The sequence below is a fragment of the Hirundo rustica genome, chromosome 19, assembly GCF_015227805.2.
Source record: "Hirundo rustica isolate bHirRus1 chromosome 19, bHirRus1.pri.v3, whole genome shotgun sequence".
Classification (NCBI taxonomy): Eukaryota; Metazoa; Chordata; class Aves; order Passeriformes; family Hirundinidae; genus Hirundo; species Hirundo rustica.
In genome coordinates, this window is record NC_053468.1 from 1,991,161 (window position 1) to 2,018,283 (window position 27,123).

At 42.1% G+C, this 27,123-nt stretch overlaps 1 protein-coding gene across 15 annotated transcripts in view; it reads left to right on the top strand.

Annotated features, from left to right (window-relative positions):
• Positions 1 to 27,123, top strand: part of BCAS3 (BCAS3 microtubule associated cell migration factor) — a 297,790-nt gene that overhangs the window by 50,874 nt on the left and 219,793 nt on the right. For all 15 annotated transcript variants that reach the window (XM_040082187.2, XM_040082182.2, XM_040082188.2 and 12 more), the window contains 3 exons: positions 3,417 to 3,587; positions 12,361 to 12,454; positions 21,968 to 22,101. In XM_040082187.2, the coding sequence (XP_039938121.1) occupies positions 3,417 to 3,587; positions 12,361 to 12,454; positions 21,968 to 22,101 (399 nt within the window). The remainder of the gene's footprint in view (positions 1 to 3,416; positions 3,588 to 12,360; positions 12,455 to 21,967; positions 22,102 to 27,123) is intronic.

Sequence of the window (27,123 nt, forward strand, 5' to 3'; positions counted from 1 at the left end):
GTTGTGTCCTTTCAGCTGCAAGGGTTTGTAATTCCTTTGCTTTGATCAGCAGAGGAGCAGCCTTTTGGGATGTGGATGTCCTTTCCTTTTCCCTGCGCTGCTGCTTTTTGGTTCAGAAGTGGTTCCATTAAAGTTCTTGTTTTGCCAGGTTACCTTGGGTTACAGCCTTTTCTCTGGTTGGCTTCCAATTTCCTGATGAAGTGAGAGAGCCTTCATTTGAAAGAGAGGGAAAGCTGAGAGCTTTCAGCAGGGTCACTTTGGAGAATGGCCTTTCAGATCCTCTCTAGGAGGTCTTGGTGGCAGCACAGAATATTTTCTGTAATGGTTTTCCCCTTGCTGACCCATGTCCTGGTGGGGCCAGGGGTTTGTCCTCAGTGGGAGGTGCTGCTCTTGGTGCAGCAAATAAACTTCCTCCTCAATCAAATGACTTGTGAGTTATTTGGGAAGGTCCCTGCTAACCAGAAAGACCGAGGTCAAAGTTGTGTTGGTGGCTTTTTGAGTGTTCATATTCCAAAAGCTCTGGTGGTTTCTGTCATTTGACCAAGCAGAAAATTTTGAGAAGCAGAAAATGTGTCAAGATTAACATTTGCATTAATGCTGAGCGAAGATAAAAATGGATGTGTTTGGAAAAATGAAAGTATCATTCCTTAGAGGTGTTGGAGAGTGCTCTCAGTGCATGTAGACAGGAAAGTCCCTTCCATAGGATAAAGATTCTTTTCAGTCCAGTTGAACAAACAGAGTAGCATGGACGTGGAATTTCTTTTAGATAAACCCTATTATCCCTTTGTTCATTCTGAGTGTGAGGCTCAACCTCACTGTGTTGACAGCCAAGGCAGATCTGTTTGATCTCTCTTTCTGCTTTCTGTAGATTTTTCATTTGCAATCAAATAGACCATATAAAATGTATTTACTGTGAGAAACAGGAGCAATATATTGTGTTGTCACTAAAAGGATGCAAGGCCTTTGTTGGAACAAAGCATCCTAACAGGCACTGAATGGTGCATTTTAATTCTTTTCATCTGATTAAAGTTGTACTTACTTTTAATTAAATGAGGTATGAGGGCTTACATCTATTTTAATTAAATATTTGTATTTCTTTATATTCAAATGAATGTGAACAGTCATATTTTGAAGTAGATAGGGTGCACACGAGCTTATAAATAATGTGTGTTTCTGCACACTGTGGATCATTGGTTACAAAAGGAACTGGATCAAGTATTTTAATTTTATTTATCAGCAGACTTCACTGGCGGGTTCCCATCAGTGCCAAAGGAACTGGGACAGTGCAAACTTGAACCCATTTCATTTAAAATCTATTTGCTCTGTCACATGTCTCGCATCAAATTATAAACAAAGTCCTTCTCACCTCATAACTCCTTTGCTTGATTCCTTCTCCATATCTTTTAAACCCGTACTGGTAAAGTGATTTAGCAAAGGCTGCATCTGTTTTCTCTTGTTACCTGATAACTTCTTAATGAGGACTAACAGCTTATGTGAGAGCAAGGTCATTAGCCCTAATGGATGGAGGGGACAGCTGATATGGCATGGGAAAGGTTAAAGATTACCCCAGAAGTTTTTGCAAATGTACACAACAGCACAGGGCAGTAAGTGCTGTAATGGTTCTGCTCTGATATTTCTGAGCTAATGGCCTTGGCCACATCTCTGCACACCTCTCCCTGCTGCAGGGAGCCTAAGCACGGCCATTTCCTTCTGGAGAGCTCTAAATTTGTCTTTGGTGCTTTGTCATGCCGTTGCTCTCATTATAAATATTAAAGATATTTTCTAGAACAGGTCAATGACAGTTTTCAGCCTTTTCCCTCGCGCAGGTATTTCGCCATGTACCATTTACTGCTTTCTGCTCCCTGCTTTATCAACGGAGAACGAATCATTTCCTGGGATTTTAGCTATTGGCCAAAAAGCTGCCTTGTCAGTTTTTGCCAGGAGGGCTGGAATGCATCCCTGTGATGGCACTGGGGCTATTTTGGGTTTATCCCTCAGCCGTCAATATCTGCTTTATGTTCCCTCTCCCAGCCTCCTGAACCCGCCACTGTTAAAACCCGTTTTATTCTCCTCTGTCGTAGCCGGGTATAAAAAGAAATAACAAGAAACAAATGGCAGGATATTACTAAAGACTTTAAACCCCCAAAGCCATTGCTGTGCTAAAGGCCTGGCTCGATTTTAAGTGGAAGTATCTCCATTAGCATTAATGGGGTGAGTCCATCAGCAGAGGCATCTCAGAGGTTAATCAGCCTTCCTGGCTGGCCGTGGCCATCGATACCGTGTGGCGCCTGCTGCTGTTGGCCCTTCAGAGGCTTTCCTGACAACACACTAACAGACTTTGTGTAAGTCATTTCCCATGAATTATTAAAACAAACGTTTGGCTGCTAATTGATGAACACTAATGTGTTTTCTAATCACTGCAGTTTGAGATTTTAGCACTAAACAAAGCAGTTGCAATTGATTTGTGGCTGCTTCTTGGTTTCAGCCTGGGATCTGGACATTTTTTTCCTTTTCGATTTAGCAGGCAGCTTAGCTTGTCTTTTTAGTTAAGAATTGGCTTGTTACAGTGTCATTCCATTCTGATCTCTTTTGCTATTTCTTATTTATGTTGCATAATAAATCTGCTCAGTTCTTTACAGGCAAATAAGGCACAGTCCTTGGTTCAAGGAGAAAATATTTGAAGTTGTAGTCGGGCTTGTTTTTCTTTCAATCTGCATCTCTCTTCTGCTTCTTTCTCCAAATAAAATAAAGCAAAATAAAAATAATCTTCAGCATCTTTAGCTGCTAAAAGCTGGTGCAGCGAATGTGTTTTTAAACCCGTGTCTGGGAAACTTGCAGAGCCTGGAAAGTCCCATTCCTTGTGCTGGGATGTGCCTGGGAGTTCCAGGACCTCGAGGCTGGCATTTTTAACTTTCCTGGATTTGAGTCTCATACTCAGTTTTATTGCTTAATTACTGAGTAAAAAATAAGTGTGTCAGATGTAGCAAAGGCCAAAATCTTGGTCTCTTGCACTGTGCAAAGACAAAATTCATCTTTGATCGGCTTTAGGAGCTGTTTGTATTTTTGTGTGAGCAGTGTCCTCCTCACACCCGCTGTGGCCTCATCTTTGGTCCTTCTGACCATCCATGCTATGAGGGCGAGTAAAATCAAAGTTAAAACCATCCCCAACACTGGAATACTTAAAATACAAAAACATTAAATTATTTGAACATTAAAATGCATCTTTTTTCAATAATGCTTTGGCATAATTGACTTCCAAAATAAAGGTGAATTCTTCCATTTGCCAGGATGCCGCATTTTTTCAAGCTGTTTTGTTCCAGCAAATCCATCACTCCCGAAAAAATCCGAGCTGAACCCACAGCAGAGCCCTAAACAACATTTAAGGGGTTTCATTTTCCCTTTTTTTTTTTTTACAGACAATAAAGACTGGGCTGACAATGGTGGGGAAGGTGGTGACACAGCTCACGGGGACGCTGCCGTCGGGAGCCACCGAGGAGGAAATCCTGGCTCACAGCAACCTCCGCAGGAGTCCCCTGGTGCCTGGGATCGTCACCATCATCGACACCGAGACAGTGGCAGAGGGACAGGTACCAGAGTGCACACACCCAGAGCCTGCACTGCCACCACGGTCCCAGGGAAATCATTTCTGTGCTGTTGGGAGAGAAAAATAAACCAGATTTTACAGCCCCACGGAGCTGGGATGAAATCCTCTTTGGGATAAAATCCTCTTTGGGACCGAAGCACAGCCAAAATATATATTGTCCTTGCAGCATATTTATGTGAGGCTTTGACAAGATCAAGTGTGAAGTGTCCCATTTTGTCTCCCCAACACTTGTACCTAATTGACATTGATTGATGCTGATCAGTCCGAGTGGAGATGTAGTTTGGTGATATTTGTTAATAGAGGACGTGGCTGGAATATGGGCTTCTTTAGGAATAGGGGGAATTGTTGAATTCCAGGCTAAAAAAAATGATGAGAGAAGTTGGGTATGAAATGTAAAAGTTACAGTTTTTTATAAATCCCAAATGCAGTCGAGCACGGTGCTGTTTTGTGAGGCATTCGTACTGTTAAATAATAATAATTCACTGTATATAATAATACACAGTGCAGTGCGTCAGGCAGAATCATTTGTTACAAACTCCACACCATTATCAGACAGTTTTTAAATTGCTGGATTTTCCTGTCTGTATGACAGAGAAGATATCCGTGTCTTTTTTTGTTTGTTTCTACCACTCATTTAATTTTAAAGTGTCTGGTCCTGGATTCAGTGTTTATGCAGAACTCCCACACACTTCATTACTCTGTAACTGGTCTGTGAGATTTTTTTCCTCATGGTCACATTTATTGAATTTAAAACAAAAAAAACCTTCAATTTTTTCTTGTTTTCCCCTGTCTTTATGATTCTCATTGCAGGTAAGTTACGAGGTACTAAGGACATATCAGAAGTCGAGTATTTAACCAAGTTACTTTATTTTTTTTCTTGACAGGAAAATAAAATCTTTTACTTGAAAAAAGAACAAAACAAAGAAAAACTTTGTTACTGTTGTTCCCTGAGAATTAATTTTGGAAGTATTTAGCCAAGCAATGTTGTATTGAAAGGGAATTGTTCACAAAACAGTATAGACATTTTCTTCCACAATTGAAATAAAAAAAAAGAAGATAATGGGAAAAAAATTAAGATCGTAGAGTCAGGTCTTAAAATAATTCTCTTGGCTGTTGGGATTTGTTTTTGTTTCCAGAAAAAACAAAAAGTAATCTTTTGGCTGTGCATGTACAACAAGGAAAGAAAGAAAAAAAAAAGACAAATTTGACTTCATAAATTTCTGATGAAGCTGTTTAATGTGGTCATTATTTCTGCTGGTCGCTGTCTGTGCTTTGAGTCTTCTGCATAGGCCTAGGGGGAAAAACATGATAGATCTTAGGTTTTTAAGGCTTGTTATAGATGATTTAGAGGTTTTATGAACTTGTCCTCTGACCCTAACAATAGTAGGGAGCTATGAAAGCCTAAAGGGCGCTACAGGAGAGGAGCTGTAAAAATGGTAACGTTTGTCTTGTCCAAACCCTGCTGCTCTAGCATAAATAAGCCATCAGCTCTAGGAAAAGAAGTTTTGTCTGGAACCTCTAGGAAGTTGGGTATCCTAATTGTGTGTATTGCATTCATATTTTTGTGATCTGAAGGTTTTAAGTGCTGTTAAATGATATAATTTATTTTCCAGCGCTGCGATTTGTTTTCAGAACTATATTTATTTCCAGGAAAAAAGAAAATAACCTTTCTTCTGCATTGTTAGATTTTCATGGTGCAGGAGATTTTTTGAACATTTTTTTCTTACTGAAACGTCCCTCTGGCAAAAAGAAAGCTGATTAAAAGGAAATGAATGCACTTTGTACATGGTCATTCCACACTGCCGGTACAGAACCTTCTCCTGTGAGGAGTGTCCTGGGTGCTCTGAGTCTTTTCCTGTGCTTCCAGCTCCGTTTCCAGTGGAAATGTGAGTTTTTGTGCAGATGAGAGTTGTAGATCCTGCTCTTGGCAGGGATCTTGGCATGTCCCGAGGAGCCTGGCAGGGATGTGATGCTGTGTGCTGGCAGGAGAATTCCTGCGAGGAATTCCAGCGCGCCTGGCACTTGTTTGTGCTGGCTGGGGAAGCCTGGCTGGCTTTGTGGCAGAATTCAGGCAAGTTTCAGCACCTCTGACCTCTCAGTGTCACTGGGCACCTCGTGGCTGCCCTGGACTCCAGCAGACTCTGCAGCGCGGAGCTGATCCCAAACGTGAGCTCCAATTTCTGACGTTGTTTCACTCAGCTGTGGAAATTTGGTTTGCTGGGAGTGATCACCTGAGCTCCATCATCACTTGGCTGAGCTGGAGGGGTGCTGGGGCACGTTGGTGATGCCAGGTCCAGCCTCTCTGCTGGTTTAGGGTCACTGTCAGTTTTCAGTGCTTTCTCTAAAGTTACTGGTTTATGCAATTAACCATTATTGGCTATTATTCCAATTGGTTATTGGAAAAGACCTGCAAGATCATCAAGTCCAGCCTTTGAATCCTGCCATTCCCACAAAACCAAATTGCCACACATTTGTGAATCCTCCCAGGGATGGTGACTCCACTTTCCTGTGGAGGAACTCCTCTTCCAGTGCTGAACCACTCTCAGTGAAAGGATTTTTCCTTGTTTTATAACCCCACTTTTCAGATTCCTGAAAATAAGAGTTCCGAGCAGAACCAACCAACCCTTCCTGCTGGGCTGAGATGCCAGGTTTGGGATGTTGGTGGCTGTGCCCATCAGGCTCTTCCTCTGCTCTCTGAGAAACCCCGAATTCAAAATTCCAAGCCAGTATTTTCTAAATGAACACTTGGAAAGCCCTGAATCCCATTCAGCAGGGATTGGTGTGTGCTCCTGTGGCTTTCAGCCTTGTCACAACTGAGGGGAATTCCAGGAGCAGGGAGGAATTATTTTCTTATCATCAGTGCCCTCCTAATATTAAATAAATACCTCACGTCCTTCAGGTCAGTAAAGATTTCTATCACCTGCACAGCCTGACTGAGAACTGGAGTGTTGCAGTGAAAGATACGTTTTTTTCAAGTAATAAAATATGCCTGTAAGATAAGATACAGTTAAAGAAAAAGTGTTTTAAAAAGAGAAAGAAAATGGAAGACAATAATAAATCTAAGGCAGGCAAAACATCATTTTGGAGGAGAAGTAATCTTTTTTTTTTTGAGTGGGGAAGCTTTTTTTTTTTAACAATAAATGTGTCTAAAGTTTTGCAAATTAATGATCCAAGTACTTTTTCAGTTATTTCAAGCACACCACACGGTTTCTAAGGATGGACTGAGCTGCTCTGTGCGTGTGTACAAAAATTTCTGTGCCAGGAGCGTGATGAAGAGACATGTTTTGAACACAAACCAGGAGGAATAACTCTTTTTTTCACTATTTTTTAATAATTTCTCCTATTTCAAATGCTTTAAATATGAGGGATGTGAGAGGAGCTCGATGAGTCTCATTCACTGTCCTGTGCTGCCTGGCAGAGGGTGAAATGCAAACTCACCACTGAAAAATCCACAGTTAAAGAGCAAAGAACTCTCCTAATGTCATCTTGCAGGATTAAATCTGCAGGGAAGGTATTTTTAATAAACCTTATGAATGGAGATGTTGTAGTAAACTCTCATCCCCAGCAGTTGTTTATGTGATAGCTCCTACTTTCAGAATTGGTGCTAGTTTTAGAAAATTTGAATTATGAGGTAATTAAATAAATGCAGAGGAATGCAGAATTATTGACGTTGGCTGTCAGGAGATATTTGCAAAAGGAATAAAAATAATTATCGAGATGCCCAAGTAACTTTGTGGTAAACCAAAATATGTTAACAAGGTTGTGTGCTTGTTTAAACTTCCTTCTAATGAAGTGTTAGCAAACTTTTCAGTTAGATGGAAGGACTATTTATTTGAATCCCTTAATTAGTTGAAATGGATAAACCTAAAGCTGTACAGATGTCCTCTTTTTCAGTAATTGGAATTAAATGTGTAAGACTTTATTGGCTTGGGTTTGAAAGAAAAATTATTTTCTTTCGACCTTTGTTTCTGTATTCTTAATTAATTCATCCACCGGGCCACCCACGTGCAGGCTGCAATAATGACCTTGCTCAAAAGTCACCAGTTTTGGGGCAGAATGGAAATCTGTTCAACATCTAATAGTTGGTTGACAGAGAAAGATGTGGCCGGTTGAAAATCCAGAACTCAATTCTGGGTGCGTTCGCCGGGGCTGTGGTTGATGAAATCTCACCGTGCAGCTCATCCGCAACTCGGGATTATTGGAGGGGATGTTTTCAAAAACAGCTCAGCAAAATAAGATAGCACGTTGATCTATTTATGTTTTAAAACGTGATCAGGGCTTTTTTTTTTTTTTTTTTTTTTTTTTTTTTCTGTTCCCTATTAACTTTTTATTGCATTAAAGAGGAATTTTCGGGAGAAAAAGCAGCAGCCTGCCACAGTTTAAAAAAAGTTCATTTTCATTCGGTGAGGAGTTGATAGCGATTGAACCAAATCAAGATGCTTCTCAGGAGCAGGAATTGTTGTGAAATTTTGGTCTGAAGCAAAAGAGAAGCTCAAAGAGTGAAGCATATTCAATAATAAAACTTTAACTACAGACATAATTCCACTGGTCATTAACACCAGGGCTTTTATTTTAGGAGCAGCTTTGCAAAGGCTGATCTGATGTCCTGACGCTCAGATATTTGGCCTCAATTTTCTTCACTTTTTATATCTCCGTGTATTACAGAAGAATTCTTTTTATATAGAAATATAAAAAGAGCAACAGGATTCCCTCAGAGCATAATACTGTCTGCCTCACTTTTATTAAAGGAGATCTGGTTTTTGTCAAGAAGACATTTTTGTCTCAGATAAATGGTTCAGGCTGAGCGCGAGGCTGGTTTGAGTTTATGCTGGATTCTATTAAAAGGAGTGCAGTAGTTAATGCCACAGATCTATCACTTTTAGCCCCTTTCCACTGAAGTTTGACCTTGGCTGTTACTTGGGGGAGGCTCTTTGTGACTCAAACTCCAGCTCTTTAAAGCACTGGGGATCTCAAGTGTACAGCAAATATTTGTTATACAATATTCATATTTATAATTATTGCCAAACCTATTTGTTTTTATGATGATGGGATTACTCTTTCCTTAATTGTATTAAGAGTAAGACCTGCTTGATTAGATTTGGGTCCACTTTTATTTGTGTTACTTTCATGTTTTATTTAAAAACATGTCTCCACTGGGATAAGTGGTGTAATTTGCCTTTAAAGATCAAAATAATTAAAGTCATAATTACGAGTGGCTTCTGTTGAGCAGTACTGAAAATGCCAGGGAGGAAGGAAAATAATGCATAGAGAAAAAAGCTCTGCAGTTATCTCCTGCCCTCCGAGCAAACACTGTTGGCTGGTAGTAAATGCAGCGATGCCCTCGGTGCTTTGTCTCTTCTTTCAGGGTGAGATAAAGACAATTTGGTGAATCTCTGATGAACCTCAGAGTTCTGCTGTAACAGAGCTGCCTTGGGAGCTGGTTTGGCTCAGCACATCCGGCCACGGGCTCTTTGGCTGGGCAGGTTTGTGGAAAATCCTGTTGCAGCTCTTGATAAAATGTTTTTGGGCATCAGGAGCAGCTGAGGGCTCCTTCAGGAGGAGTCTCTGTAGAAAAGTCTCGGGGTTGGTCGCTTGTTGGGAGCTCTGCAAGGAGGATCCTGCTGAAGCTCAGCAGTTCTGTGATCACCAGAGCAATGCTGAGGTCTCTGAACTTTTCTCAATGGGAGACTTTGGAAGGTTTTTTAGCCGAGTGGTTAGAGGCCGCTACCTTGGAGGAGGAAGCCTGTTTGGGAGGAGAAAGATTGCAGCCTCGGGATTCCTGTGGGCTCTGCGCGCTCTGGGGGGAGGACGAGCTGCTTCCCTCGAGCTCCCTGACAGCCCTTGCATGTGTTATTAGGGAACTTGTCCCTGTTTTGATTTCCAGGAAAAATTCCCAACTCTGCTGTTTTCAGGGGCACAAAACCCTCAGCTGTGGCTGGAGGAGCTGGAGGTGCTGATGTTCCTAAAGCACCGGGTGTTGTAGCAGCGTCATTTTGATTTCCTGAAGTTCTGTAAGAAAGGGAAAATCCCACTGGGATTTCAAACTGGGCAAGCTCTGAACTGGGATGGGAACCAGGCTTTGGCTTGGTGGCATCTTCGGGAGGGACATTTGGGTGATGATGGAGTTAAGTTCATTTCCTTGGATTTTTTTTTTCCCCTCTTTCCTTTGTAGTGTTGGAATTGTAAAAAGTGATATTTGTTATCCCCAAGTGCAGTGCAGAAAACAGGCGGAGGACTTGACAAATCCTGAAGATTTCAATAGAGACTGGTGATTTAAAAAAAGTATTTTCCTCTCTTCCTATAGGATTTATTTTTTCATGCTGATTTTAAAAAGAGGAAGAATATTTTTTCATCTTCCCATGCACAAGCAAGTGTTGTTTCCATGTGTGATCTCAAAGCCAGTTCTGCCCGTTCTGACACAGGCAGTGCCACACATCAGGTGCTGAGAAAGGACCCCTGAGTTCTCATTCCCCAGTGCCCAAGATTTCCAAATTTTTGAGTGAATGAGGGTGCTTTTGTGGTTGGTTTTTTTGGCTTTTATTTTGCTTGGTTAGTACAGGAGATGAACATTTTTGAATTTTGAATCTGCAAAGGCTACTCTGCCATTTCTGAAAATCAGCTTTTACAGTGGAAGGGGAAGATCTTTAAAAACTCCTTTTGGAGTGGTTTTTTTCAATAAGATATTTTTAAGCAGTAAATGACAAAAGAATTGAAAGCATGGGATCAGTTAACATCACATACAAATAGAGATTTGGCCTTTTTTGAGTTCTCAAGTTTTCTAAGTCTGTTTCCAAGTCTAAGGTGTTTTTCAGTTTTTAATGTTGTGACTTTTTTGCGTTGTATCGTATTTCCAGAGGAAAAATATTTAAGGATCAGGTTGCCATCCAGTGTTCCTGCCTGTTGGACAGGGGTTTATGTTGCAGGGGTGATAACAGCAGTGCATTTATCATTTTTGTTTTTTCCCAAATAAAGCCATGTTGAATTAATCCTATAGAAGAGGCTGCATGTGAAATATCCTATATAACTGTTTCTAGCAATGATTTAGATCCTGTGATACCTACATTGAATATTTTTATACCTGATTGAATATTTTTATTTAATAAACAGGCTAGACCTGCAAAAAAAAAATTCTCTGTAAAGCTGGTTTATGGTGTTAGTTTGTCATTATCATTTCTCTTTAATTAGAGCAAAGTGGTGAGGCTGAGCCCGAGTTCCAGGGAGTGGGAGCTGTGATAAATTCTGGCCGGGAGTGCCTGAGTTTCTCAGGGTGAGGGAGAGCTGTGCTCCTTCGAGAAGCCTTCGGAAGATCTCCAGAGCCTCTGGTTTGGTGGTTCTGGAAGGAGCAGGAAATGCTGACGAGGGAGAGCAAAGCCATAATTGTGCTGTGCCAGGGCTCGGGGCTCTGCCAGCCAGGCTCCTCCAGCCCCATCCCGGGGCTGCTCCAAACGCCGGCACAGGATTCCTCCATTTTTCAAGTGGAAAAATATCTTCCAATTTTAGTTTGATATCTGTCTGGGATAGGAAGTATTAAAAACCTTGCAGATTATTTTGGAAGAGGCAGACAAATGATTCAGGGTGGTTTTGCACTGTCTCAGTAAGGAGATGGTTTTTGCTCACCACAGAATCCCTTTTTTCAAGTCCTTTTCTGACAGATCTTTGTTTTACTTAATTCAGCTTTTAGGATGGTGTAGTTAAGGAATAAAATACTCCTACAGCTCTTGCATGGATTTGTCCACACATCTTCTGGTTCTTTTCTATAAATCTAGGAATATCTTTGCTTTTCACGCAGTCAAACTTAGATGTTTTGTCTCTTTGTATGTCCTCACACTCAGCTTTAATTTGACTGGCCCAGGAGTTTTATCGGCTTCAAATTTGCTTGTGTTTAAAACCCCAAAAGCTCATCCTTTGTCCCTTATCTCAGAAGCTGCTGCACAACACAGATCTCAGTCCAGGTATTTCCTTTTCCACTGAATTACCCTGTGTTGTGAAAACTCTCTCCTGTGTTTTAATTCCTTTATTGTTCACAAGAAGGTGTTTTGTGAGGGCCTGATTTTTTGATAACAACCTCTGTAATAGCGTTACCTCATATTGAGTGAGGCAATTTCAGGCTGGAGTAAATTCATGTTAACTGTGAATTCCATGGTGCAGCTGCTTCCATCCACACTCCCAGTCCCTGGCATTCCTTGCCAGGATAAATCCATAATTCCTTGCATCCTTTGGATAAATCCAGATCCCTCAGTTCCAGCACCACTGACAGCTGGATGGAAGTTGTGCTGTTCCCACCTGGGAAGCAAACTCACTTTCTCTGGGGTCTGATCTGATCTTCCACTTACTTGCTTTATGTACTTGGGATCAAAATACTGATTTATGTAAGGGTTAAATATTCCCTTTTCTTTCCAGGAAGCGATTTTGTTATTGGAAACCTCAAACAGAGCTCCCTGCACAGCACGGTGTAATGAGCTCTTGTGCAGTCAGCAATAATTCATGGAGTAAAACAGGAATATTTTTCGATTTTCCCTAATTTGAATAGGATAAGTAAATAGGAAATCCAGGCATGAAGTGGATAATCCTTTGTGGTTATTAGAGCAGGCCTCACGTCTCTGTGTGAGAGACTTCCCGAGGATGGTTGGTGTTCAGCTGGCATGCAGTTACAGTGTGGATGTGACACCTTACGCACCAATCCCTGTGTCAGTGAATTGGCATTTTCCCTCTGGAGTGTTTTCCCTGCTAATCCTGGGCTGTGTTCTGTTCCCCAGGTCCTGGTGAGCGAGGACTCGGACAGCGATGGCATCGTGGCTCATTTCCCTGCTCATGAGAAGCCCATTTGCTGCATGGCCTTTAACCCCAGTGGTAAGAGATTGTTCTGGTTCTTGGCATAGACGTAAAGGCAGTAAAATCCCTTGGGAATGTGTCCCATGGCTTTGGAGGCATTGCTGGTCCCCCTGGGACACGGCAGGTGACCTGCTCTGTGGAGTGTTGGATGTGTATTTTGTCTTTTCTGGAAATCTCAAGCTTTGGCAACTTTTACTGTGGTAGGAGGGAGGAGATTCAGTCCCTCTTCCGCTGCTGAGGAATTCCTGTCTGTTGGGATCCTGCCAGCCAGGTGCACACATGTTGTGATCCTCAGGTGTCCGGAGGATCAGCACGTGTGTTAAATTGTAGTCCTCCATAAATACAGAAAAAAAATTGTTTCACTGCTTTTTAAGGGAATTTATTATTTGTTTGATAATGAAGAATTTGTGATCTTACCCTCTCTCCTGAGTGAAATCAGCTAAAACCTGAAAAGACTTGTAAGAAACTCCTCATAAGTACCTGTTTCTCTCTCTTTATAAATGAGCAGTCGCTGTGGGCAGCAGGGACAACTACAAACCTTGTGCATTAATTGATCTGATTAACATTTCATTATCTGTAGGTAAATAATGTTCTGACTGATTGCAGCAGCACTCAGGGAAATGATCAGGGAATCAACAACTTCCATTGCCTAAATTAACAATTTCTAAAAAGCAGCAAATACTATGAAGATCAGGAGGGTGAAGCCGCATTTCAGAGAATAAAACTAAATGTCTGTCATTTATATTTTCACTTTTGCTGACCAGTTGGTGTCATTCTGACACCCCATCTGTTGTGTCAGAACCCTTTAACAGTGTAGTGCAGTTCACTGGGAGTTTGTGACAGATAAAGCTGTATTCTCATCTGCCTGGATTTTGTTGAAAGGGAATTTTTCATGGAGCCCTGTGCAGTGAACTGAGAATCCTTGATTCCAGAACACTCATTTTGCTTTGTGCTCTGGAAGAAGGATGATACCTAAAATGGAGCGATGCTAATGAAATGAAATAAATAAGTGAAATAAATACAGCTGCTTAAATTAGAATGGGATATAGATATTAATTAAATGCTTCCTTAAGAGAGTCTCTAGGACTGTGTAAATTTAAAGGGCAGCATAATGTTTATGCAAAACCGAATTAACTTGTTAATTTTCAAAAGGAAGGATGTTTTTGCAAATTGCTGGATGTTTCTATTATGATCAAATTCTTTGGTTTGCTGAGGTTGACAGTAATTTAGAGAGGGACACTTAGAGCTAATGGTGTTTAATGGCAAAACACTTGTTTAAGTGGTGTTATTTTGGGCTGCTTGCAGATGCTGTGTGCTGTGGGAGGTTTGCAGGAGGCATGGGGACAAACCAGCAGAGAACTCTTCCCTCAGCTGCCTCCAGTGAGAGCAGCACTTAGCCCAGGATTCTGCGCTCTTTATTTAACATCAAGGCAGGATTTTGTTTGAAGCCAGGGCTGTAACATCATCCCAGCCCATTCTCCAGTGGTCTATTGGCAATCAGGCTGAGCTCATTACAGAGAACAAAACAAGAGGTGGCTTTTGATTCTGTCCTTGGCTGCTTGCTCTGAAACCCCACTTTTGCTCCTAATTTGAGGCAGTGGCTGCACCACAACACAGTGAGTGCAGAGCTGTGCTGGGGAGGAAAACAGGGAGCACTGCTCTGATTCACTGAAAATTTTACTTTCTGGGGATGATAAACCCCTTAATTCCATCATGTCTAGGTGCAGGAGCTGCACAGGGGCTCAGATCTGAGTTTTGGGAGGATCCCTTTATAGATTTTTATAGTGTTAGAAACGAGCAGAATCCTCCCTTCATTTGGACCAGAGGTATAAAAGCCTTTATGAACTGTGATAATTAAAACCAACTTGTGTGTAAATGATCCACGTCTCTCCATACTACAGGAATTGTTATTTGTACTTGAGAGAGTAATTTTTAAGTCTGCTGGGCCGCAGCTTTATTTCAGTCAATTGTCTTTACTTCACCACATTTACAAGCAAATTATAGATGCTTTATTTGTGCTAAAGCTGAGTTGCTAAATACGTTGTTGTCTACACTTGGGCAATTTCTCCACAGCCAGTGGACAGTCTGTTCTTTCAGCCCATGAAGTTTCTTTCTTCTGCCCCTGCAGAGGGGAGGAAGGGCCAGATCCTCTGGGCTCCCCAAGAAAGGTGGATTTTGGGCACAAGGCCACGAGCATGCGATGTGGGAATAAGTGGAACATCAAAACCCGTAGAGATGTCATTTTCACAATTTATAGATGAAATAAATTGTAGAGGAATCAGCCCTATATTTTAGGTATGATCAATAGTTCTGGAGTCTTGGTGTTTGAGCATTGAGTTTGGAGGATGCCAGGATATCTTCATGTGGACCCTGCTGCTCTTCTTCCGGAGTTCCACTTTCCATGGGGGCCTCGAGTGATGCAGACCAATAATGAATAATTTTGGGAGCTGGGCTGAGCTTCTGAGCCCACCAGAGCAGGGGATTGTGCTGGGATCCCAGTTCCTGTGGTCCCAGTGCAGAGCCTGACCTGGCCATGGCCTCCCAGGCTCCAGACGGGATTTCCAGGAGCATCCATACAAACATCTCCATCCCTTGTGTCTGGTTTGGGAGGCAAGTGAAGTGTAGAAGTTTTCATGTCTATTCAAAGATTGTTTAAATCATTCACTCCTGTTTTTGGAAGGTTTGTGCCTCGTTTCCCTGTCAGGCTGCACTGCCAAGAACTATATGTACAACAAACCCTGTGGGCAGCCAGGGAAGATGAGAATTATCCCCTGTTTGATTTTTGTGGAGCTTCTGCTTCAATGGCCAATTTGTTAAGGCCAGTAAGTAGCCTTAGAGCCTCTGAAAAGGACATTTTGTTACCTAAGCTTCCTGGTGGTCTTCTCCTGGGACAGCTTTTCCCAGTAAAAGCTTTTCTCTACGCTCAGATGCAACATAGAGGGATTTTCCAGCTGCAGGGCTGGATTCTGGCTTCTCACCCTTCTAGCGGGAGCAAGAGACACAATGTTTCTTTTAAGGGCTTTTCAATAAAAGCCCTTAAAAGAAACTGAAAATACAATAATTAAAACATTTCTATAGCTATAACTAAATCCACACTCAGTTTGGGAGTAGGACCAGCTTTTAAATCGATGGGATGGGGCAGGTACATTCCAATTTTAGTGTCAAAGAGAGAAGTTCTCACATAAGATTCTCAATTAGTAAACAGCTAAAAAATGGTGCTGGTTTATAAATATCTGGAGATTTTTTTCTTTTAAGTGTGGTAAATAAATGATCTGCTTTCCAGAAGTGTTGCTCCTGCCAGCTTGGCAGCTGAGAGCTGTGAAGTGCAGGACATTGAAAATTTAAAATAATTACGCTTCCTTGGCTGCAAAAGAGATTTTCCACCCATTAATAACGAGAAAATTAATGTTGGGCCAGCAGTAAAACAGATTAAACTGTGTCCCCCTTGGGATGCCTGACTGCACCTTTAACAGACCTGAAATTGCTCTGATTATTTTAATGTTCTATATTGAAACGTGACGGTGGCCTTGAGTTAATAGTTAAAGAGGGTGAAATTGGAACGTCTCTGCACAAGTTTTTTCCCATTGACCAGAGAAAGTGGGCAGGAAAACACTCCTGGAGAGTAAAACAAGCTCTAATTATTTAATGACAGAATAATTCTTCAGTTTTTCTCTTCATTTTCTTCTGGTTTTCAACTGGAATTATTGCCTTGGAAGACAAATGTGTTGAAATTAAGGCAGTTTGATGAGCTGCAGTTATAAATGTTGTGTCCCTGTGTCCCATGTCACCAAAAGGAAGAATCCTTGATGATTGATGGCTTGATCAAGAATTGCATTTTGGGTTGGTTGTGAAGGAAGAGCTCTAGCCATGGATTATTTTAGGAGTTAGAAGAGTCATAGGGAGTTATTTATTCACAAAATAATATTTTATTTTGCTTCTCTTTCTTTTGACTTCTTGGGATTTTTAAAATATTTACATTAAATCTTTACGTGCCTGCATTTATTTTGCGGTGAATTCTGCTAAAATCAGAATTTCATTATTTAGTTACGGTTTTTTGAGACCCAGTTTTGGAACTGCAGCACATTGTCCACTTGGGAGTACCCAGGGGCTGAGCAGCCCTGATGTTTGTGTGTATTTTCTCTTGCCTGGGAGAGGAGTACAGTGGGTATAAATAAAGCTGCTGTTTCTGGCTCGGGCCAGATGCCTCAGAAAACCATGGGCCATATAAACTTTGTCCCGTGAATGGGATTGCTCAGCCCAGGGAGCTTCATGGAGCAGGAATCCTGTCCCAGTGAGCCCGTGGAAGGTGGGAATGCCAGGCGAAATCCATATGGGCTGAAGCAGGAGTGGCTCGAAGTCACTGAGCCTGTAATTTGGGAACCTCCAAAGCTCAGTACCAACCTTGTGTGGCATCCAAGTTCAGATTTCCAGACTGAAGTGTGAGAAGCTGGTGTTTGTAATCACTTTTTGGACAAGCAGTGAGTTGGTGCAGTGGCTGGACTGGTCTCTCCGTGGCTGGGCATGGAAATGTGAGGGTTGCACTCGGGAATCCATGGATCTATCCATGGATCCACATTTCCTCCACACAGATGCGTGCCTGATTCCCAGTGCTTGCGCCCTCGCTGTTTGGAAAAGAAATGCAGCACAGCTTGAAGGTGTGGAATCCTTCAGAGAGTGCCGGCTGAGTTTGGGGAGGTGGAAAACCCTCTGAAAACTGAAGGGAAGCTCTTGGTGAAGCTCCAAGCCGAGCGGGCCTCATTTCTGCGCACGCAATCAACAGCTCTGCAGTTAGGGAGGTGTTATAAATAGGATGTGGTGGGGCTGCCCAGCTTTCCCAGCGCTCTCTAATTTGCCCCCGGGGCTGCCAGGAGCTGAGAACTCCGTGTCCCATCAGCAGCTCCAGTCCCACCCTCCGGCCAAGCCTCATCAGTCAGAGGGGAGGAAGCTCTCAGATAAACACGGCGCAGCCTCAGCTCCCAATCGCTCCCGGCTTCCGCTTCCAGGCCCTATAATTAGAAGTCCTTCTTTTCCTTGTATTCCCAGTTGACGCAAATGCTTTTTGTGGCTTGGCACCTCATTTAGGGCGTGGGCTTAGTTTATGGCCAGGCCAGAGTCTGGTTTAGTCTTCTGATACTGCATAAATAGCTCTTAACCCACAGTCTACATCTGTACTAGTTTTTCCTTTTATGCATATATTCCTCGTGGTTTTATTTCTATCCTGAAAGAAGCTGATTGTTTCCCCAAACAGAATGCAGGAAAAGTAGGAAGCTGTAAATTAGGGCAGGTAAAACAAAGCTTTGCTAAATTTTTTTCCCGGTCTAGGATATCTGTTCCTTTGAAACTGGATTTTAATCATCTCTGTGGATTTAAAACAACCACGCAGTAAAACAGTCATTAATTTAATCTGGCTGCACCCTCGTACCGTGGATAAGCAAAATCAGAATTTTTGCAATGAGATATATACTAAATAAAGTCTGGTTTACACATAAATTTCCACTGGGTCCTGTGTATGCAAGACTTCCAATGGATTTCAGCTGTTATCTGTTAAACAGGGATTAATGCCAGTTTGAAAAATAAGCAGGAAATCCTCAAGAATTATTCACTCATTTCACTCACTCTTCATCTCTGATTATTCACCCATAAAGTCCCTCATAAGAGAAAACATTTGGACTGAACTTAGCTCGGCTTTAACCTGTATTTCCGTCTAAACAACTTTTTGGGAAAACTGTCACAAAAGGCCTCTTATGAAGCTTGAGCTGAAGTTTCCTGCACTTGAAAGTGAAAGTGAGGTAGGACCAGGATTCCAGTTCGTGTTTCTCTGCTGGGATTAGGAATTCCTGCTGGGATGCTGCAGGGAGATGGAGAGAGAAATGAAATGGCTGAGCTGTGATAATGGAAAACTGGGATTCTTCAGTGTGAAGTAATGAGAGCTGGAAAATCCCACCACAAACCCCAGGCCAGTGTTCTGAAACACGGGTGATTTATTGTTTGAATAACAGGAGCAAGGAAGAGATTTCAAAATGCTGTTTTATAAATACAAGTTCTTTCCCATCTGTGGTGTTGTGCTTGGGACCTCCGTGTTGATACAAATCCTGCCAGAATATATTTGTACTTCAAATGCTAATGTGGGTGTGAAAGGTCCTCCTTTAACTTACTGAAAAAGTCTCTAATACAAGTGAAGGGCCTGTTTTCCCTGGGCTTTCATCTAATAAATGCATTTATTCCAAACGGGACAGGCAGCAGGAGTTTAGCTTAGATATAAATTGCCAAATCAGATACCACTCGTCTATTTTTAAGTCAATTCCTTTCCAGCCACAAATGTATTGTCTTTCACTTCTGTACTCCTTCAAGTTAGCAAAAACAGATAAAAGAAACCCCAAACCAAACCCAGAAAACCCAAAGGCAAAGCACACATGGAACCAAGAGCTGGGAGCATCATCTGGAACTGCTCAGAGCTGCAGGTAGAGAAGTGAATGTCACGGCTGCGGCTGTTGGGATCCGAGGTGTCACCGAAGGAGCAAGCAGGGATCACCATGGGACCACAGGTCTTGGTGTTTGTGCCCAAAATGATCCCTGCTCTGCCTAAAGACAGCGTTGTAGGGTTGGGCAGGAGCCTGTGAGCAGCAGGGCAGTGACACCCTCCTTGCACTGCCCACAGACACCTGCGGCTCTGGCCCGCGCTGGAAACCAGATCCTGCTGAGCTGAGCACCCAGGGATTGCATGGACAAAATGCGGGACGGTGATCTCGGTGTTTTTTCTGGCTCAGGATCATTACACAGCCTTTTGTCTCCAGTTCCAGACAGATTTTTGGTGGATTTAGGGGTTTTTTTACCATCTTCCGTGCGCCGTGCCGTGTGCTGAGATCTCTGGGTGCACTCAAACCTGGGTCTGTATTTATAAAAGACTTCTCAAGCCTTGGGGGAAGAAAAAATATCTGTTTGCAGAGCTTGTCTGCAAGTCAAGCAGAGAAGTCTTATAGATCCATCTCCTCCAGCTTCTCCAAAGGTCCTTTCCATCGGGAATAAGAGCACAAAAGGACCCAAAGCACCCTCCACGTCCGTATAAAGCTGTCTAATGCACGAGGAGAGACAAACACAGGAACGGAGAAGATAAATTCTTACTGGGTTGAATTAGATCTTTTGGAATATCCTCGCTCCAGTAACAGCAGCAGCCCAGTTCCAGCACACAAACCCCTCTTTGCTTCCAGCTTTCTCTGCTGGAAATGCTATATATTATTGAGGACCGCACACTTCACTAGAAGGGAAGTGTAGTTTGTGATGTTGCAGAACAGAATTAATGCAAATTGTGTGCATAATCCCACACGAAAGCCTTGGCTGCCTTGCACCGGAGCAACTCGAGCTGTATTTCCTATCAACACAGTCACTACAAATCAAGGAAATTGCCAGTTAAGCCAACATTAACATCCAGACCAACCTCAGCTCACATGCCTTACCGCCCAAACATAATACCCCAGCGCTCTCCCGGATTTCTCAGCTCCATAACAAACTCCCTTTCATTTCTAACACTCGGGGCCGGAGGAGCAGCCGGGAACAGTAAAAGCGTGTCTGCTGGAGGGAATCTTGCTGAGCTCAGATGTGAGATGGTGCGTTTGTGCGAGCTGCAGGAAATGCCTGGGTGCAGCGTGGGTGGCCTGGCCGGGCCCGGGCCCTGCCAGCCTCGGTGGTCAAGCTGAGGGGAAGCTTGGAGGCAGTTTTGTCTCCGAGAGCAATTTGGATTTTGTATCTTGCTGCTGGTGGGCCTCAGCTCCCCAGAATTGCCTGCTTGCCTTCACGGGATCCTTCTTCCCGAGGTTTTGGGGAAACTGAGGGGTGCCCTGGTGGTGCCACACAGGCTCTGGGGGTGCTGCCTTGCCCTGCGTGGGGTTTCAGGACGTTGAGCACACAGGGCCTTTGGTCTCTGAAATGTTTCTGTCTGGGCCTAAAGGACCCAATTCCTTGGACTCCAGGTTTGCCAAGGAGGGAAAACAGTAATACCAATCCTTTTCCCACTGCAATGCTCCTGGGTCGCTGAATTTTATCAGACATTGGATATGCTACTCAGATCTTCAATCACATCGAGGAAGAGTAAATTGTATTTTTGTTGTATATAAAGAAAACCTTCGCTGTTGGAACAGAAATCAGCCTCACGAGGGCTGTGCCTCTGACATGTCTGGAGTTGGTTTTGCTCTTGTTTATGCCAACCAATCTAGGGATGAAATTATGGTCCCATAAAAAAGCTAATCACACTTAATTTTTACTCTGCTGCTCGGTGCACTTTTTGCACTTGAACGCTAAAATTTTCCAAGTGTCGTAAGGTAGAAAATCAGTGGTAACGTGTGAGAGGTTTCAAATATGTGCTATTGGTATCTGGAGCAGCAGAGGAAAAGCAATTCCTGATACCTGTAAATAAATGAAGGCAGTGGACACTCATTTATGGCAGAAATAGGATAATAATTTATCCTCTGAATAAGTGTGATGTAAAACATGAGGACTAGGTTCTCTTCCTGCAGGATAAAAGATTTCAGCTGTGCTTTATGTGGAGAAGTGTTGCAGCAGACCTGAGTGGTAATTCCGGTTTTTTTCTTTAATAGATGGGAACCTTGAAAATTATTTAGAACTTTGCTATTAAACTGCTAAAATCACTTTGTACTTGACGTTAACTAAATGTCAGAGGATTACTTGCGGTGATAATGTATTGAATTTCATTAATAACAGAAAAATAAATCTGGAGTTTGTTACTGTATTCCTAAGTTCTGCTATGATGCTGTATTTTCCTTATATGTACAAAAATACTTAATTTTTTTGTATAAATTTATGGCAAATTGACTTCAAATATCTTTGTAAGTGTTTAAAACTGGGTTGTGGGCTGAGACACTGTGGGATAAAAAAAAGGTAATAGCAAATGTGGTTCTGCTGATCTAATTCAATCATTTCAGTACTTCCACCAGTGACCTGTTTTCAATGAACCTGGTACCTCATTTAGTGTTTCATTTGAAAGCTCTCAACTCTGCCTTTCACCAATAAATCAGATAAGGAAGATGGTTCTTCAGGATTGTTTTGGTATGGGCTGTTTTGGCTGGATTTCGATAATCTCTTCTTCCAAAAATTGTTATTGTGGAGACATCAATCTTTTTTAGACTGGCTCTTGCCCAGGGAAGAACATTTTGGGGTTTTGCTGTATCATTCATCACTTCAATGCTTCATATTGGTCACACAGTTCTCAAATTTAGTTGGAATATTCAGATTTTTCAAACGTTTTTATAGATTTGTATTGTAATACTATCTTAATATATTAATACTTAAGTAGTAGTACTGTGAATATGACTTCAGTTGAAGTCCTGAATCATTTTTATGAGGTGAATCCCTTTCAGTTCAGTCATTTTCTGTGTTTTCTTCTGTTTCCAAACCCCAAATGTAAGCCACACTCCGCATTTTTTAGGTAGACACTTTAAGCCTCTTCTTTTGCAGTGATTAATCTCTTGTGCTTTTGTGTTTCTTTTTCTTTTTTTTTTTTTGTTTTTTTTTCCCCAGGGATGTTGCTGGTCACCACTGACACATTAGGCCATGATTTCCATGTTTTTCAAATCCTGACACATCCTTGGTCATCATCACAAAGTGCCGTCCATCATTTGTACACACTTCACAGGGGAGAGACCGAAGCCAAAGTAAGTTAAACTTTGCTGAAGAATAATCCCCAGACACCTTATACATTCTGTGTATGTTGGCACTTTAATGTTTGTTTCAGCACACAAAGAGCCTTTCTTGTGCTCCAGCCACAGAAGGGATAAGAGCAGAGCGTTTAACCTGGACAATAATAAATTCTTGCCCTTTGCAATGAGGTGCTGTCAGATTTATTCAGATCTGGCACTGCCTCCAAAGAGCCCCGATTATTGGCTGTGTTTGCACTTAACCTTTTCTCATGTAACATGTTCAACATTTGTCTCGTGCCCGTGAAGGAACTGTCAGCATTTGCCTGACTCTGGTGGTAAAAGCCACAGACAGACAATTAAAGAGTTGAAAGGAAGAGTTAATCAAGAGGCTGTGATTAACTTTTCTTGGCGCAGTGGGGGAACCTGCAGAGACTCCCCAGTTTAACTTCCCTGTTGAAAAATCCCCCTCTCAGAGAGGGAGGACTAAGTTAGGATCTTATCCAAGGGTGGAAAAGTCTGGAATTGTATTTTAGGCAACGCTCAGTGAAGTGATTTGCTGGTGAGGTGGGGAAAAGGGATCTGTTCTCACTGGCAGGGCTGTGGCTGTGGCTGCAGCAGGTTCTGCTTGAGTCCTTCGTGGAGACGCTTTTGGGCACCAGCAGAGCCTCACCTTTGGAGCACTGAGGAACTGCTGAGGAACCTGCTTTAAATACAGGAGTAAAAATGTCACCACAGGGTAAGGAATGAGTACTGCACTTGCTGATGCAATTACACACGGGAAGCACCGACTTGTGGCAGCCTGGCAGATGTAAAGCACTGTGACAGGGACAGCCTGGGGCTCTGTGGTTATAACCCTGGCACTGGGAGCTCGGGTGGCTCTGGTACCTGATTACAGTTCCTTCAAACCTTTTTTTTCCCTGGGAGTTGAGCAGTTTCCTTCAAATTTCTTGCTATACCTTTGTAACGAGTAGAATGTGAAAGCTTTATTGAACGTAGCAGTGGTTGATCAAGATTTATCTGGGTGAATTTACATTTCTGTTAGTTTAAAGCTTTTCTGCCACCATTCTGGAAAAGTGGAATAGCTGTTACAAGCAATGGTTTACTATAAGAAGGAAAAAACAATCTGGAAATTAAGAGGAAATTAGGAAAAACTGTTCATTTGGGATAATATATATGGTACTAACAAGTAGTTTTTATAAATATCACAAAGAGCAATGAGATCTGTGTGTATACACATACTCTGCCATCTGCTTGGGCATGTTCTATAATGTGTTTAATGTTTAGAGTTATTTTTGTTCTCCCTTCATACAAAGACTCAATATTGAAACCCAAAGCACAAGACTTCAGTCATGAGGAACAAAGATGTTCTTCTGGTTTTTACAGCTGATAAATTTGTTTTCAAGGCACACATTGGAAACCAAACAGAACATGTTTTAGAGAAGAAACCCTTCTTGATACATGTTTTTTTGGGATATAGTATTAGCATCTCTGTGAAAGCATTGCATTAAAATTCTCAGAATCAACATAGTAAATTTTTTCCTAGTTTGCCACACAGTTTTCATTTGGGTTGTGAACAGTATAGCTTTTGGAATGGCATAAAATGGAGAAAATTCTAACCAGCCTGAGGTGTGTTGGTGGATTTCACAACTCCCTGGATAATTAAACAATATTGCATTGGTACCTGTGATTCTCAACACACATAGATTGAAATATTTATATAATATGAGAGATAGTTTTACTTTTTTCTTTTGGAATAACAGCACTTGCAGCTGTTCAGTGAGAGGAGAGTTTGCTGGTGCTGCTCTTTTGTTGCGTGAATTCCATGTATGAGGAGCATTAGACAAGAATTTTGGAGATTGTTCAATATAAAACTCTCAGTGCAGCCCACACTGGGAGCCTCTGTACCTCCTGTCTGGTTAGAACCGTATTTATACATTTGCTACCAGACCTTTTTTTCTGTTTTTTTTCTCCCCTGGTTTAAAACTAACTGTGAATCAAGGCCAATGGTCTTAAAGGTCACCTTCTGTACTGGAGCTATAAAAAGTTCTAATTTGTGTTGATGGACATGAGTGATTATCAGTGTCAGAATTTGTTTAGCTAGCACCCATTATAAATTGTTTAAACATCGTCATTATGGCTGTGTTATATGCGGGATTTTAATGTCCATGCTGAAATCAGCTCTGCTTTTGTATGTGAGGTTTTGGCTGATAAAGCTTCACCCCACGTTTCCCAGAATTCCTTTTTGAGACTCAGATGAAGATGGGGTGGGATGGAAGGTGGACCTCTGCCTCAGAAGGGAGTTGTGAAGACAATGACGATGGCAGAACGTGAAGTGCTCAGATAATTCACTGAGTCCCAAGGTCACTTTTCTGCAAACACAGACAGAAGTCCCTGTTTCGATTATATCAGATTATGATCTTTTAACCTCCAAGTGCCACTTGTGCTTTAGATTTTGATTTTTTTCACTTAAGAGGACAAAGAGCAGCACTGAGTAACCCCAGGAAGGCCCATTGCAAGGGCTGGTTGTATTTAACTGAGTCAGAGAGGGAACTGAACCTCTCAGAGGATCTGTGCTTGCACAGTTCAGCCGTAACGAGGAGAAATGTGCACTTGTATGTGCTGCACATTTTGTTTAAGGATATGTTTTCTTGTCCTCCAGCTCTTGCATTGTAAGGCAATGCTTACTGCACTCATATTTTTACCCAAGAGCATTCTGGAAGGTTTCTACTGAAGGCATAGCATGTTCTGAACTGAGGAAGCTCATTTACTTACAGATGAAAGTTAGCCCATCACCTGATGATCCTTTCTCTTTGATCTGAAATTGTAAACAACAAAAACAAAATCCCTGAAAAACAGCATTATCTCAGCCTAGGACAAATAAACGTAACGATAGCATCAGCTGGCTGCTGGCCAGCTCCTCTGTAATCCTTTACTCTGTCAGACTTCTGTTATTCCCGCTCCCAAACTGCAGCTAGAACTGACTTCAGTCAGAGGAGGTGAACAGAGGGAATGATAAAAACATTCCAGCCTGGGTGCCGCGGAACACGCGTGGTGTGACGCTTTTCCAGGGAGTGCACAAACCTTTCAGCGATGTGATTCCACACAGACTGCTCGAGGTTGTGTCACGCCCCGTGCCCAGGTAGTGAAACACTGGAACAACTTGCAGACATTGGATGTGAATCTCCACGGCCATGAGAAATTCCTTCCTGTCTGTGGCATGCTCATAGCTGCAGTTACTGAAATAGACTCTGTAAGACTAGGAAGACTTTCTTATTTCTAGGAAAGAAGCTGGGGACGGGCTTGAAATAATCAAGACTGATTTGGGGAAGTTGATCAGTCTCGGATGAGAGCTGACAAGAAGAAGCTGCTGCAATCAGAGGTAGCTTGGCTGCCCTGGGGAGATGGAGCCCTGAGCAGCAGCGTCTGCAGGCTCAGTTATTAGTAGAGAGCTCAGCTGTGGTTAAAGGCCCCACGTGAATATCTCACTGTGCCCACGTTCTGCCCTTGCTTTTGTACAAAACTGAAATTAGTGCCGGGGACTTGGGGAGACAGAGTTGGGTCTGTGTGGGTCTGATAAATCATATTGTGTAGACGATGATTTTATTATTTTTTCATTTATGTTTGTTGCTACATCATTTCCTTAATTTTCTCAGCCAAAAAAATTCACATACAGACCAGTTTTCTAATTTATTTTGACCCTTACCTCCTCGGGACTGCTGCTCTTTCTCATTGTTTAATGATACTGGTTTTTTCTTTCTGCCATCTCCCTGCACAGCATAATTAAATACTTGAGTCCTGTGCTTCAAATCAGGGTGTTTTTTCTCTGTGACACAGCACAGTGATCATGAACAGGTCACGTTCTTGTTGCAGCACTGCTGGTCCTACTCTCCAAGTTTAATTAAATGCAGTAAAATGCACAAGAATATACAGACTGCACCTGGTGTAACTCCACACGACTGACAGAGGGGTGGTAGGAAGGAAAAAAAACAGTGCTAGGAAGATCAAAACGTGGTTTATTTATTGTCATTATTATTGAAATCCAAGGTTCAGCATTGTGAGGTTGGTTTTCTAGCTGTTACGTGATTTACCTGGACACAGGCCTGTGCCAGGTGCTCTGGGCTGACCCTGTTGGAGCAGGGAGGTTGGATCAGATGGGCCTTTGTGGCCCCTTCCAACCCATCCTGTGATTCTGTAATATCAGAAATGATTTTTTTGATCTGTACTGTATTGAAAGCTGATCCTCAGTAGAGCTGTTGACATGTGCCGTGTCCTTGGAGCGCTCTGTATATTAAATTACCTGACTATGTCACTCAGGGCAGGCTCTGAGTGGTAGCTACATTTTAATTCAGTTTTCTGGAGGATTTTACATCCTAATGTTCAAAGTACAGGGAAATAGAAAAGTGGAAGTTAGAAAGGCGCATAGAAGAGTAATTGGATGGAAACAGGAGAAGACAGGAAGCACATTGACCTTTTGGAGCAAGTCCAAAATGGAGGAGGCCACCAAAATGTTTAGAGGGCTGGAGCCCCTCTCATATGAGGAAAGGCTAAGAGAATTGGGATTGCTCAGCCTGGAAAAGAGGAGGCTTTGGAGTGGTGTTTTTGTGGCCTTCCAGTACCTGAAGGGAACCTGCAAGAAAGATGGAGAGAGTCTAGGACAGAAAAGAACTTGAAAATATCTTAAGGGCTCCCAAATGGAACAAAATCTCAGGTCTGTAATTCCCTTTACTGGTCCAGACAGAAGAGGATAGATAAAATTTTAAAATACAGATGTGAGTATTAAATGTGACATTGACCTTGAGCTATAGAATAAACTTTGCATCGTGAGAGATCTGGTGTACTTTGTGCTTTATTAACATATATCTGTAAACACTATGGGGTCTTGATTGATCTTTGGTATCTAAACATTACATCATAATTAACAACAAATCCAGAAATATGTTATAAATACATGAAATAATAGTACATTAACCTAAAGAACAGCAATAAATTGCAACGCTTAGCATAAACTTGAAAACCACTAATGGGCCACTGTGCAGT